The sequence below is a fragment of the Dicentrarchus labrax genome, unplaced genomic scaffold, assembly GCF_905237075.1.
Source record: "Dicentrarchus labrax unplaced genomic scaffold, dlabrax2021, whole genome shotgun sequence".
NCBI lineage: Eukaryota > Metazoa > Chordata > Actinopteri > Moronidae > Dicentrarchus > Dicentrarchus labrax.
In genome coordinates this window covers 26,508,378-26,521,406 of record NW_026136713.1, presented here as the reverse complement: position 1 = coordinate 26,521,406, position 13,029 = coordinate 26,508,378, and the positions used below count along the sequence as shown (strand labels likewise).

General features: G+C 44.1%; 1 protein-coding gene and 1 long non-coding RNA gene across 7 annotated transcripts; one reads left to right on the top strand and one right to left on the bottom strand.

Moving 5' to 3' along the window:
• Positions 1 to 717: 717 nt before the first annotated feature.
• Positions 718 to 7,745, bottom strand: si:dkeyp-113d7.1 (uncharacterized protein LOC407709 homolog). Of its 5 annotated transcripts, none has more exons than XM_051419994.1 (5): positions 7,635 to 7,745; positions 5,981 to 6,664; positions 3,110 to 4,648; positions 3,025 to 3,069; positions 718 to 2,952 (listed from the first exon to the last, which is right to left on the bottom strand). In XM_051419994.1, exons 2-3 carry the CDS (start codon positions 6,437 to 6,439, stop codon positions 3,560 to 3,562), a joined length of 1,548 nt encoding a protein of 515 aa, XP_051275954.1. In that variant the 5' UTR covers positions 6,440 to 6,664; positions 7,635 to 7,745; the 3' UTR covers positions 718 to 2,952; positions 3,025 to 3,069; positions 3,110 to 3,559. The 5 variants fall into 5 exon arrangements, with proteins under 5 accessions (XP_051275954.1, XP_051275958.1, XP_051275955.1 ...); XM_051419998.1 differs by having other exon boundaries at positions 718 to 2,835; XM_051419995.1 differs by having other exon boundaries at positions 3,136 to 4,648.
• On the top strand, positions 7,732 to 9,506 carry LOC127374702 (uncharacterized). Of its 2 annotated transcripts, none has more exons than XR_007887203.1 (2): positions 7,732 to 7,974; positions 8,367 to 9,506. It is a non-coding gene; the product is annotated as an uncharacterized LOC127374702 (long non-coding RNA). The 2 variants fall into 2 exon arrangements; XR_007887202.1 differs by having other exon boundaries at positions 8,362 to 9,506.
• The last annotated feature ends 3,523 nt before the right edge of the window (positions 9,507 to 13,029 follow it).

Below are 13,029 nucleotides of genomic sequence, written 5' to 3'. Positions count from 1 at the left end.
TAGTTAAAATTCAGTTTTTAGATTTAATTTCACATAAAATCTTTTTTTCTTGTCTTTTTAATGTTTAAAGATATTTACAGTGTAAAACAATGATCTATAAATCCAGGTGAACTCTGCTATAATACAATAATCAGACTTACATTTACAGCAGAGTGCTGTTATTATTGGATTATTATAGAACTGTAATAAAGTAATTATCTGTTAAATTACAGTAATTATTGCTGTTTATCAATATTTATTTATTATCAATGAGTTTCCCCTGAAGAACACGCTGCTCCATTTAAACCACTGATTGATTTATTATTGGAAACTAAAGGATAGTGAATGAACGGACCCGGAGGTTTAAGCTGAGTGATGAGAGAAGTGGGAGCGCCTCACATTAAGGTGTGATACCACCGTTTAACCAGCAGGCGTCGACATTTTGACTTTATCAAAAACCTCAAAACAAACTTCAGAGCTCAGCTGTAAAACTGACGTAGCTTCACTTCTGCCTCCATCTTTATCTTCTAATGATCAATGAACACAAACAGTGAACTCAATGACTCAATAACTGATCAGAGACTGAAGCTCTGTCACTGTATTTTATAAGTTTTCTTACAAACCTTAAAATCAAGAAGGCCACAGTGGGCTCCCGACCCTCAGTTGGGTCCCGACCCTCAGGTTGAGACCCCCACTGATTCAGACTCAAACACCCAAAAGAAAGCAAACAGAGCGATGTGTCATTAGTTTCTTTAATAAGTCTTTTCCAGTACAAGATGCTGCATCACTTTTGTCTTTTTTGCGGCTGTTTTTTTTTGTGTGTATTTTCATATTTTGTAGGAATGACATAATCAATAGAAGATTTGTACACAGTGAGCGATCTGGACGCTGTTGGGCTCCGTTGTGCTGATGAGTTTTGGTCCTGTCGGATCCCAACCAGACTGAAAACTGAGTTCAGAAAATACTGGAATGATTGTAAGGAATGTCGTCAGCAGATTATCGTCAACAACAACAAAAAAAAGATCACTGCGGCGAGTCCTGATCAATAATCAATACTGGTCACTAAGAAATATAAAAATTATAGCATCAGATTCTTAATACAGTAACAGCTTTACGCCTGCGAGCACCCACACCTGTACGCAGAACACTAGTAAACTGGCAGCGAGTGCTCGATGAGGACTCACGGTTGGCAGAAGTACTGCGGTCGCGTACTGAGGTTCTGAACCAGGACCCGGTTCACCAACTGGGTCTGAAGGCCGAGCTGGTTTCTGGTGTTAAAGTGAAGTTGTGAGAGTAAACGGGTGTTTCCCAGAAGCATCGTGTTTGACGGGTCAGATTTAAAGCAATAAAACGTAAACGTATAAAAGTTCCAACGTTCGCTGTTCGAGGGGAACGTTGGGTTTTGTTGAGTCCAGCAGGTTCCGGGGGATCCGGTCCATCACCGGATGTTCTTCTGGCTGATTTTGGTCATTTTATTTTGCTAATTGATCGTTCTGCCTCTGACGAACGAGTGCGAGGAAAAGCAGCTGTAGAGTGTTTTTATATCCGGATGAATTAAACGTTTATTTCCACGACAGGAAGTTGATCCACTGCGGCTCCGACCAGAACATAAGGTCCCTACTGAGCACGTGCACACCGCTGTCACTTCCTCCTTTATAACAAACCACATTTCATTTAGAGCGAGTGAGCGGACTTTAACGAGCTGATCTTCATGATATCAAGTTGTTTTATTGATCAAAGTAAATAATCAATAATCAATATTAGTGCGAACACAATATTCAACACGTGATCAGACTCACGTAAACGTTATGTTCTGATTGGATCTCTCTACCGAGGCCTCACTGATGGGATTATTCTGGTTGTTTACAGTCAGTAAACAACCAGCCAACTGTTTGTTTGTTTGTTTGTTTGTTTGTTTGTTTGTGAGGACGCAGAAACACAGCGACTGGTGAACTTTATAAAGTCCTGATATCAGCAGGTTTGAGGATACGAGTGAATATATAATGCTGCCTTCCCACCAATGGGAGTGTTGTTGTTGTTGTTGTTGTTGTTGTTGTTGTTGTTGTTGAGGGTTAACTGAATCAGAACGTACAGCTGCGTGTAAACAGGAACATTAGTGGAATATTATCATCAGACATGTAAACAGATCGATCTGATACAGAATACTGGAGTTAAATTGTTCTTATATCTGTCGGTGCGTTACTTTCAGAGGTGATCAATAAGTTCGATCAGCAGACGTATCGGTCGGTGATTGATCGGTGAGAAGAGGAGAAGTCATATTATTGATGATTATTTACGTTTGTATCAGCTGATATTTTATTATCAGACATTTAAACTATAAACATTAAAATGATTCTGAAACTAAAATAAATGTTAAAGTGTCCTGAGTTAACTTCTGTTATTGATTTATTGATTTATTGATTTACAAATAAAACTGAAAACTCATTAATCAGTCGGATTATAACGGACCGTCATAAGCCCCGCCCCCTTTGTGCTCTCTGCTCCAATCACAGTCGAGCTAGCCTCGGTCAACTTCCTCCTGTCCTGTACTTATTAATATGCTATATGCTTTATGCTAAGCTAATTTATGTTGCACAGACAACCACATCTTAGGTTAGCTAATGTTAGCATAGCGCTAGCTAACTTTAGCTTAGCATGTAGCATATGTAAGTACCGCACAGGAGGAAGTAGCTCGACTGCTATTGGAGCGCAGAGCAAAAAGGGGGCGGGGCTTATGACGGGTCAATGAGGAGCCCAGAAAACGACGGAGCGCGATCAGAACCACAAACGTGACTGAGACAAAAACAATCATCAATCTGTAGGAAACGGCCATAACGACGTCCGTGAACCGGGTCACTGAACAGGGTCCGTGATCCGAGTCCGTGAACCGGGTCCGTGAACCGGGTCACTGAACCGGGTCCGTGAACCGGGTCACTAAACCGGGTCCGTGAACCGCGTCCGTGATCCGGGTCACTGAACCGCGTCCGTGAACCGGGTCACTGAACCGGGTCCGTGAACCGCGTCCCGTGATCCGGGTCACTGAACCGGGTCCGGGTCCGTGAACCGGGTCCGTGAACCGGGTCATTGAACCTGGGTCCGTGAACCGCGTCCGTGATCCGGGTCATTGAACCGGGTCCGTGAACCGGGTCACTGAACCGGGTCCGTGAACCGCGTCCGTGAACCGGGTCACTGAACCGGGTCCGTGAACCGCGTCCGTGAACCGGGTCCGTGAACCGGGTCCTGGTTCTTCAGGAGCTGCTGGTCTGTTTCAGTAATAAAAACATAATGAAGTATTTGTGCTTGTGTATCAGTAAGTACTCCAAAATAAGTACTGGTACTGAGACGGACCAGTTCAAAGATTATCTACAACCCACCCACAGACACACAGAACATCAACACACACACAGACACTTGCATAAGAGCAAATCAGTCGGTCCACCGGGCCCACGTATACGATGCAAAAGAGCACAAAGGTATGAAAATGTAAGAAAAACTGAAAAGGAAACAATTTATATATATTTATAAAAAAGAGGAATAATACTTTGTCTGTCCGAGAGGTTTAAAGGGTTCGCAGTCTGTTCTAGCTACTGTCGCTGCCCATGGTGCTGCTGCCGTTGCTGCTGGTGCTCGCCGTGTCCGCTCGCTCTCGTTTGTGGATCTGCTCGTGCGCTTTGAGGTGACCCGACTGGCTGAACGACTTCCCGCAGTGCGGGCAGGCGTACGGCCGCTCCCCCGTGTGGATCTGCTGGTGGGCCTTCAGGTGGCCGAGGCGGCCGAAGCTCTTCCCGCACTGCGTGCAGCCGAACGGCCGCTCGCCCGAGTGGATCTTCTCGTGGGTTTTTAGCACGCCAGAGTTGCTGAAAGTCTTCCCGCACTGCGAGCAGGTGAAGGGCTTCTCGCCCGTGTGGATCTGCACGTGGTTGCGGTAGCTGGTCTCCTTGCTGAAGCTCTTGCCGCAGTGCTGGCAGCAGAACGGCCGCTCGCCCGTGTGGCTCAGCTGATGAGCCTTCAGCTCCTTCGACTGGCTGAAGCTCTTCCCGCAGGTGACGCAGATGAACGGGCGCTCGCCGGTGTGCAGCCGCTGGTGCGAGCGCAGGTCGTCGGCCTTGGTGAAGCCTTTGGGGCAGTGGGCGCACACGTACGGCTTCTGGCCCGTGTGGATGAGCTGGTGTCGTTTGAGGTTTCCCGCCTGTCCGAAGCTCTTGCCGCACTGCGAGCAGGTGTAGGGCCGCTCGCCGGTGTGGATGCGCTGGTGAGTCTTGAGGTTTCCCAGCGTGCTGAAGTTCTTGCCGCACTGCGTGCAGGAGAACGGTTTCTCCCCCTGCATGTTGCGAGGCTTCCTCACCGTCGGGCTCTGGGTTTTGCTCGTGACGGCGGCGCCGCTGCCCTGCCCGTTCACCGCCGCCGCCACCTCCGCCGCCGTCTTGCCCTCCGCCGCCGGCTGCAGCTCGTACAGCGTCCCCCCTCCGAACTCGGGGTCCAGTTTGCCGATGCCGTCCATGAGCAGCGCGTCGGGCCGCAGCTTGTTGAGCTCGGTGCGGAGCTCGGCCATGTGGATGGACTCCAGGCCGTTGTGCTGCAGGTGGGCGGCCATGTTGGATTCTGTGGTGTAGTAGCACTGCAGGTCCACATGGTGGTCGGACTTTATGTAGTCCAGAGTGTCCGTCACCTGCAGCACAGACAGAACAGGTAAGCAGAAAGCCCGGAAACACTTTTATTTTGAAATTCAAGCAGATCACTGATTGGATGCTCGGTTACCATAACAACCATCACCAGCAGCCAATAATTCCAATAACAATAGAGAACCACGAGTTATTGATCACTGGTATTATCATCTGTGTATAACTGATTCAAACAGAGCTAGCTTAGCACGATAGCAAGCTGTTGATGCTAGCTAGCAGCTGTACGCCACTGCTAACTGGCACGAACCACCTGGCCAAACCAGGTGAGCACAGGTGAAACCAGGTGAGCACAGGTGAAACCAGGTGAGCACAGGCTGATTAACATACCTTAAATCAGGCTTTTACTTTGAAGGAATGTTACAGTGTTTAAAGCTGTCACTCTGGTTGTTAGTGTGATGATGTCATTGTCTCGTGTGATGATGTCATTGTCTCGTATGACAGCAAATAAAGGAGAAACCCAAAACATCAACAGCTGGGTCCAGATCTTTCTACACACGGTACCACAGAACCACGGTACCACAGTACCATAGAACCACAGTACCACAGAACCACGGTACCACAGTACCATAGAACCACAGTACCACAGTACCACAGTACCACAGAACCACGGTACCACAGTACCACAGTACCATAGAACCACAGTACCACAGAACCACGGTACCACAGTACCATAGAACCACAGTACCACAGAACCACGGTACCACAGAACCACGGTACCACAGAACCACAGAACCACGGTACCACAGTATGTATTTATATCCTGTTACAGTGTGTGTACGTTCGGGTTGTAAGCTGATTATTTAAAAGGATTTACAGCCATCAGTTATTGATCTTAAGAGCTGGAGACACACTGAACTCATCAGGATCAGGATCAGTGTGTGTGTGTGTGTGTGTGTGTGTGTGACTGTGTGTGTGTGTGTGTGTGTGAGTGTGTGTGTGTGTGTGTGTGACTGTATGTGACTGTGTGTGTGTGCTGTGTGTGTGTGTGAGTGTGTGTGTGTGTGTGTGTGAGACTGTGTGTGTGTGACTGTGTGTGTGTGTGTGTGTGTGTGACTGTGTGTGTGTGTGTGACGACTGTGTGTGTGTGTGTGATGTGTGTGTGTGTGTGTGTGTGTGAGACTGTGTGTGTGTGTGTGTGTGACTGTGTGTGTGTGTGTGTGTGTGACTGTGTGTGTGTGTGTGTGTGTGTGTGTGTGTGTGTGTGTGTGTGTGTGTGTGTGTGAGACTGTGTGTGTGTGACTGTGTGTGTGTGACTGTGTGTGTGACTGTGTGTGTGTGTGTGTGTGTGTGTGTGTGTGTGTGTGTGTGTGTGTCTTTACCTGGGAGATGTAGTCAAACACGGAGCTCGGCTCGTACTGGGATTTGTAGTCCAGCTCTGCGACGTCGCCATGGTGAAAGTGGCCCAGGTGGTGGTTGCCGTGGTGACCGTGATGCTCGGACTTGATGTAGTCGAGGCCGCTGATCTCCATCTTGATCTGGTCCTGGCCCAGCTCGGCGGTGGAGAGCGGCTGGATCTCGGACAGGTCCACGGTCCGGATGGGCTCCAGGTCCCCGTCCTCCGGCTCGCTCTTCACGCACGGCAGCATCACCAGCGGCTCGGCGATCTCCGCCGCCAGCGAGCTGAGCGTGGGCGTGGGGCAGTCGGAGGACAGGAGCGCCAGAGTGGGCGTCGGGGCGGAGGAGGCGGGCCCCGGGCCGCAGTCCACCTCCAGGGGCGGGGGGGAGCCGCACTCCGGGGGCAGGCCGAGGCTCAAACACTCGGCCTCCAAGTCTGTCATGGTGAGGGGGGCGGAGCTAATCCTCCTCACCGCAGTCCGATCAAACACCTGAAGGTTAAAGAGTCCACCTTCCTCCTCCTCCTCCTCCTCCTCCTCCTGAAGAGAGCGTCCTGAGGGGAGGAGCTGGGAGGTCGGGGACGCGTCCCTGAGTCTCCTCCGGGAATCCAACAAGCGGTCGGCGAGGCGTCGTGCTGATGTCACCACCCACAGCTGACTGGGACCAGCCTGCGGACAGAAAGGGGGACGGCACACACCTGGTTCAGGTTCAGACTCCAACACTCAGAACAACGGGTCGACTGTAAGGTGTGTGAGCCTGCTGACAGTAAATCACCATGACGACAGACGGATCCAGGTAAAACTGAAGACTTACACCTGAAGTTACCTGGACGCTCACTTCCTCACTGTGGACCACCTGTTTATCACCTGAATATTACCGATCAATCAATAAACACATCATCAATATCAACTGATCAGCTACGTCGGAAGAAAGGGATTTTTATTATTTGTTGGTTTTTGGTGTTTATGTAGTTTTATATTCACTCTGCAGATGATTGATTATTGATTATATTTAACTGTATAACTTTAGCAGCAGTTTCACACACACACACACACACACACACACACACAGGTAACCCTCCTCACGCACACACAGGTATCCCTCCTCCAGACGCCACGCAGCCCCCGCAGGAACCCGCAGGAACCCGCAGGCTGGCTCCAGGATGTCCGCTGTCAGCGCGCAGGAAGTTGGCGGCGCTCGGAGAGAGGAGAGCGGCGGAGGGAGCTCGTTAGCAGCCGCAGCACCGCCGTACAAAGACAGGGCAGGATGCCATGTAGCTAACGGAGCTAGCCAGTGGCCATCTTGTTTATCACACTAACGTCGTTTGCGGCGCTGCTAAGCTAACTAGCTGCAGTTAGCATGAGGGGCAGAAAGTGAGAGTGAAGCGGGGAGGAAGAGGCGGACAGCGGCGGCTTCCTCCGCGGCTCCCTGCGCACTATTCAGCGGCTTTCTGACGCGGACTGCGCGCAGCGGGAAAGCGGCTGACAGCACAAAAGAGTCCGAGTGTGAAGCTTCACTCTCGGTCGGTTTGTGGCAGAAAGCGGCGGTAAAACAATCCGGAAACCGAACAACGGCGGCGGCGGAGCCACGCAGCGGTACCGACACCGAGCGGGACGGCGGGGTTCGGCGGTACGTTACCTGCGGGTGGTCCGGTTCATGGCTGCCCGTCGCTGGTAGCTAACTCCGCCGGACCCGCCACGTCCACCTCGGCAGAACAACCCGCCGCCTCTCCTCCCCTCTACCGCTAACTCCCTCCCTCCTTCCCTCCCCCTCCTTCCCTCCTTCCTGCCCACTGGCCGCTCGTGCACGGGCGGGCGGGTATGAAGGTAACTACGGCAACGGTAGTAGGTGGGTATAGTTGTGAGTGTCGCGCGCAGAACCCGAACGGGGCGGGCGGGCGCGCGCTCGGAATCACCGTCACCTCGCGCTCGTTTGTTTCAGCAGCACGCGCTGATCCGGCTCACTGACGTCACAACAGGTCAATTACGCTTATTAATAACTAATTAATATATTATAATGTTCGTTTCATAGACGATTGTTTAAATAAAGGTGGTTTAGTGTATATAAACAACTTTATATGTTTATTTATTATTAAGTTTTATGGAAGCTCATTAACGCCAACATGATCTAAAATATCTTTATAATGAGAAACTTTCTCAAAGTCATTATTTTAAGATGCTGAGTCAATATTTTAATGTAATATTAGAAACCCTCTCTTTATAATCACTTTATTATCTTGTTATATTGGCATTAATGAGCTTCCATAGTCAGATTTAAGGGAGATTTAACAACTGAAACTGTTATAACTTAAACTTTGGCTGAAACCCACTTTAATATTTGTGAAAACTTTATTCTACTTGTCAAGACCAGGTCCAGGTCCAGGACCAGGACCAAATCTATGGAAGCTCATTTCTGCCAATGTGACGTAACAAAAAAAGGATTCGGTACGTGATTATATTCCTTAATATGTCATATTTTCCAGTTGTTTAATTTATTCTTCTGATTCTTCTTTCAAACAGAAAACACTGTTCAACCTCCTGAGTCCTTCCTCACCTTCCTCACCTGTAGAGCCAGTTTGTTCATTTTAACTTTAAACTCGATGAAAACTGTAAATGAAGCTTCCTGATAGTTTCTTAATCTCCTGTTTGTTAAACAGTAAAGCAGAAATTTAAAGAGATGTTTAATTGATCTTAACTTATACGATTCATTAAACACTTAATAAATGAAACCTGATGAATGTGTTTAACAGGTAATTATTTTTATTTTAGTAAAACAATGAACACATTATAAATTCTTTATAAATAAACGTTTGAGTCTGCAAATAAACTCTGAAGATAATTTATGAAAAGCTTCACATTTATATTTTGTCACAATTATAAAAATTTTATTGAGAAATCCTTTAATTGACAGAAATTATTTATTTCAGACGCTGCTCTTCTCTTCTCGTCCACCAGGGGTCCTCGGCGTGATCCTGAAACCCCGAAACACTGAAATCGACTTTTGTTGTCTTTTTAAAGACTTATAATCTAATAATAGTGTATCTATAGTGGTTTCTGATCTGGACCTGGTCCAATGTGGTCCAGATGTTAATAAGTCAAATAAAGAGAGTAAAATCTTTTGTGTCCCTGATGATTAAGACTTTTTATTTATAGAACAATAAATAATAAATATTACAGGAGAAACATTAATGGAAGATTTAGAGGAATAATTCGGCTGCGTTCTCACTTCAGGTAAAACACATTTTTTATTTATTCAAATGTGAAGTCAAACACTCACTGGATGTTTTCCGAGCATTTCACAGCCACCGTAGATCCTTTTATTCCTTTATTCAGACTTAATGTTTGATTATTGTGCTTTAGTTTAATTAACCCTCATACAGTAATATATATATATATATATATATCTCGATAGAGAGAGAGAATTCATATTATAACCCAGAATAAAACCACTGCAGCAGTTATATTGTGTTTGTGATGGTTATAAACAATAAAATCAGACAGTAAAATGAGACTCTTCAGACTCGGCTGGTAGTTGTGAACATTTATTGGTTTTGTTTGAATTTTAACACTAAAAAGTACCTGGTCTCAAAGACTAAAACAGGTAATAAAAACAAAAAGAAACACCATCACCTTCATCAGCACATATCGTATCATCATGGCAGACAGCTGTAACTGTAAACGACATTCAGACGGTGCTGCTGTGATCAACACGGGGCACGAAACAGCCTCACAGTGAATCTACTCACTGCTTCAGATGTTGGCAATAATTCACTCAGAACGGACGTCGGTCACAAATCGATTCTGACCGACTCCGAGAAGGTTCCGACTCTCTGCGTCACTTCTTTAAAACGGTGTCATTATTAAAACAGGAAACTCTTTTTAGATTTGGTTTTAATTAGATTGCTGAATTACAAAAAAAGGGCACATTGTTATCAAAAGTATTGCATCAAATCCAAAACACTGAGATGAACTTTCTTTGACAAAAACAAGAGCGAGTCCGTCGTAGAAACAGATTTAAAACCAAATAAAAAACCGTCCAGGATGCAAACTTTTAGTTTCCCTGCGTCCTTACAAACATACATTCTGCTTACAGACAATGAAACATCCCTTTCATCCCCTCAGGCCCAACAATACGAGGCCCTCGGGTCGTTCCCTGAGGAACCCCGTCTGGAGCTTCACAAACTCCAGCTTTACTCATACAAACCGAAGGGTTTCTTTGAGGAACCCTTCAGGGTCGGTCTCGTCACAGGTCGAGCTCCTTCTGGGCTCCGAGCGAAACTCTTCACGGCAAAACTTTTTAGCTCCGACTGCAGAGTTCGTTCCCTTTCTTTCGCTCTTTTCACTCCTTCGGTTCAACAACCGGGCTCAACTGAAATAACAGTCTCTTCTCTCCACATGGGAAAAACACAACCACTTTTCAGAAAACCGCCAAACCAACAAACAATAAAATAACAACAACAACAACAACAACAGGAGTCAAGATGTTTTCTCTGATATGTACACATGAATGCGTCTCAGTGCTCCAATAAAATATCGTCTGTTGCGTTACGAACCGACGCCTCGAACCTCCTTCAGAAACAATGTTAGGACAGAACTGATCTGGTGAGAATTATTTTTACTTTATAATAATAATATAATCACAAGATCTGAATCACATAATTAAAACTTAATACCTCACAAATAAAAAGAAAAGCTTTTAAAAATATTTTTTATCCGCACCCTATAATTATGACTTTAAATCTCTTAAATTACAAGAAAAAAAACCTCATAATTCTGAGATAAAGTTGTAATTATGAGATCTTCTACTGATTAGATATTAGGTGTTAATTAGGAGAAAACACGTCTTCTCCAGCCTTCCTTACGATTGTGTAATTACAATATTGCTTTTACAAAAATAATTCTCTCATTATGATTTTAGCGTCACTTAAATAAAAGATCACATAATTATGACTCAAGTTTTTAAAGATCTGAGAAAATATTCGTGAAGAGAAGACATCTTTTTTCTCATGAGATCAAAGTTTTTAAACATTAAAATTATTATTGTCAGTTATGAGAAAATGTATTCGTATCACATAATTTAATATTTCTTAAATGACGAGAAACAATCTCAGAAAAATCTCAATTATGAGATAAAAATGTTTAATTATGAAATTCTCTCGTAATTATATTAAATATCAGAATCAACAGATTTATAGAAATTTTACATCTAGAAGCTCTTTGCAACATCAAGATCGTCGAGTAAATATAAGTTTTAATTAGAAATAGAAATAGAGAAAACTTATTTTTATGTCAACGACACATAAGAACTGATAACAATATATCAAAAATCATCCTATATGATGTCCTCTTGTGGCTTCCGTATGCAAAAGTTAAATAAATTTATATTGGTATTCATTTTTTTTAAAAATCAGAAACATTTAGTCAATTTTTAAGAACCGTTTTGAGCGTTTCTGACTGAGTTTGAAAGTGTTTGGTTTGATTTTAGTCTCAAGAACAAATTTCTCGTCATAATTTTCCCTTTTTTAGTTTTTTTCGTCGACCAGAAACGTTTCTTTCCTTTATGACTTTGTAAACAAGAGCAGGAGCATCGAGTGGTTAACTGCTGTCAGGACAAAACCCATATTCACCTTTCAGTTAATGTTAGCCGTTAGCATTTTAGCATCAGCCAGCTGTTTACAGTTCAGTATGGAAGCCCAAAAGAGTTAGATGAATAAAAATACTCATGAAAAGTGAAAGTCAAAAATTTAAGATTGTAAGACAAAATTTGAGTTTCTATTTTAGTTATTGTTTCCTGTTAAAGTTTGGCTCAAAACTTCCACATTATTTTCTACACGAGCACACATTCCTAATTTTTTCATCTGTGTTCCTTGTCTGGGCTTCCATACTCATGTGAAAAATTGTTATTTAAGATGATATTTTTTATTTACAAAATATATAATCTTAAAGGACTCCATCTTTAAACCTGAGAAGTATGTTTGTGCGTTTGCAGTTCTGTGTTATTTTAACCCGACAGCGTTTATATAAAATAAAAAAAACACTGAGACGCATCCAAAATGAAACAACAAATAAAAAATTACACATAAATGTAGTCAAATATCAACGCTGAACGTCTAACTGAGGTAATGAGGTCTGTGTGGAAACAGGAACAAAATAAAACACTTGAAATGTTTTAAATGAGGTATGTGAACATGTATGGAGGCTGAAAGTGCAACGAATAAACGAAGCGTTTGCAGAAAAGTGGTTGAGTAATTCAGATGTTAGCAGACAACAAGCTCGAGTTATTAAAGCAGCATTCAGAGGCAAAGACAGGAAATTAAACAGCAAGTTAATCGTCAATATTATCAAATTAAAGTAGATTTTCCCCCAAGGACACTCAGGTTCATATGGAAGCCCATTTCTGTCAAACTGACAGGGAAAAAAGGAGTCTGTAAATATTATGAGAAACTTTACAGGATTGGCAGAAATGGGCTTCCATAGATTCATTATCCACCAAAATCAAGATTTTAATTCTTGTTTTTGTTACATCTTGTTTTTTTTGTTGTTTTTTTTTTTTTTCTCTACAATTCTACTTTAAATCAAACTCCGGCTGCTCAGCAGAGTTTTGGCTTCATATTGCTTAAAATCTTTTGTTCAAAAAAAAAAAAGAGAGAGAGAGAAATCGCACATTTACAAAGCGTAAAAACGATGGAAACTGCTGATTGTTCGCGCTGAAGCATCGCGGAGCAGGAAAACAACATCGATACATCAAAGTTCATCAGAATACGCCACTGATATAGTTTTATCTAATCCTTCGGGTCCGTCCATCCCTCCGTCTCATCCTGATGTACGAATGCTACAGAAGATAAAGCCGGTGAGTACAGAGTACCCCTGAGGCTCTTAGCACAAACAGATGAAAAGGTAGGAATGATTAAAATAAAAAATACACTTAAAGTGAACAGAGTCCGGTTGGAGTCGAGAGATAAACCCTTAAATTAAGCGAGTTAAAGAGAATTCTCACTGTGGACCACTGACACTGAACTTTATTCCATTAAATA

Bases quoted from the DNA above. Each gene is read 5' to 3' on its own strand.
- si:dkeyp-113d7.1 (XM_051419993.1), bottom strand. From the start codon at position 6,439: ATGACAGACTTGGAGGCCGAGTGTTTGAGCCTCGGCCTGCCCCCGGAG. The intron at 4,649-5,980 runs GTAAAGACACAC...TCTGTGCTGCAG, and splicing joins TGTTTGACTACATCTCCCAG to GTGACGGACACTCTGGACTA.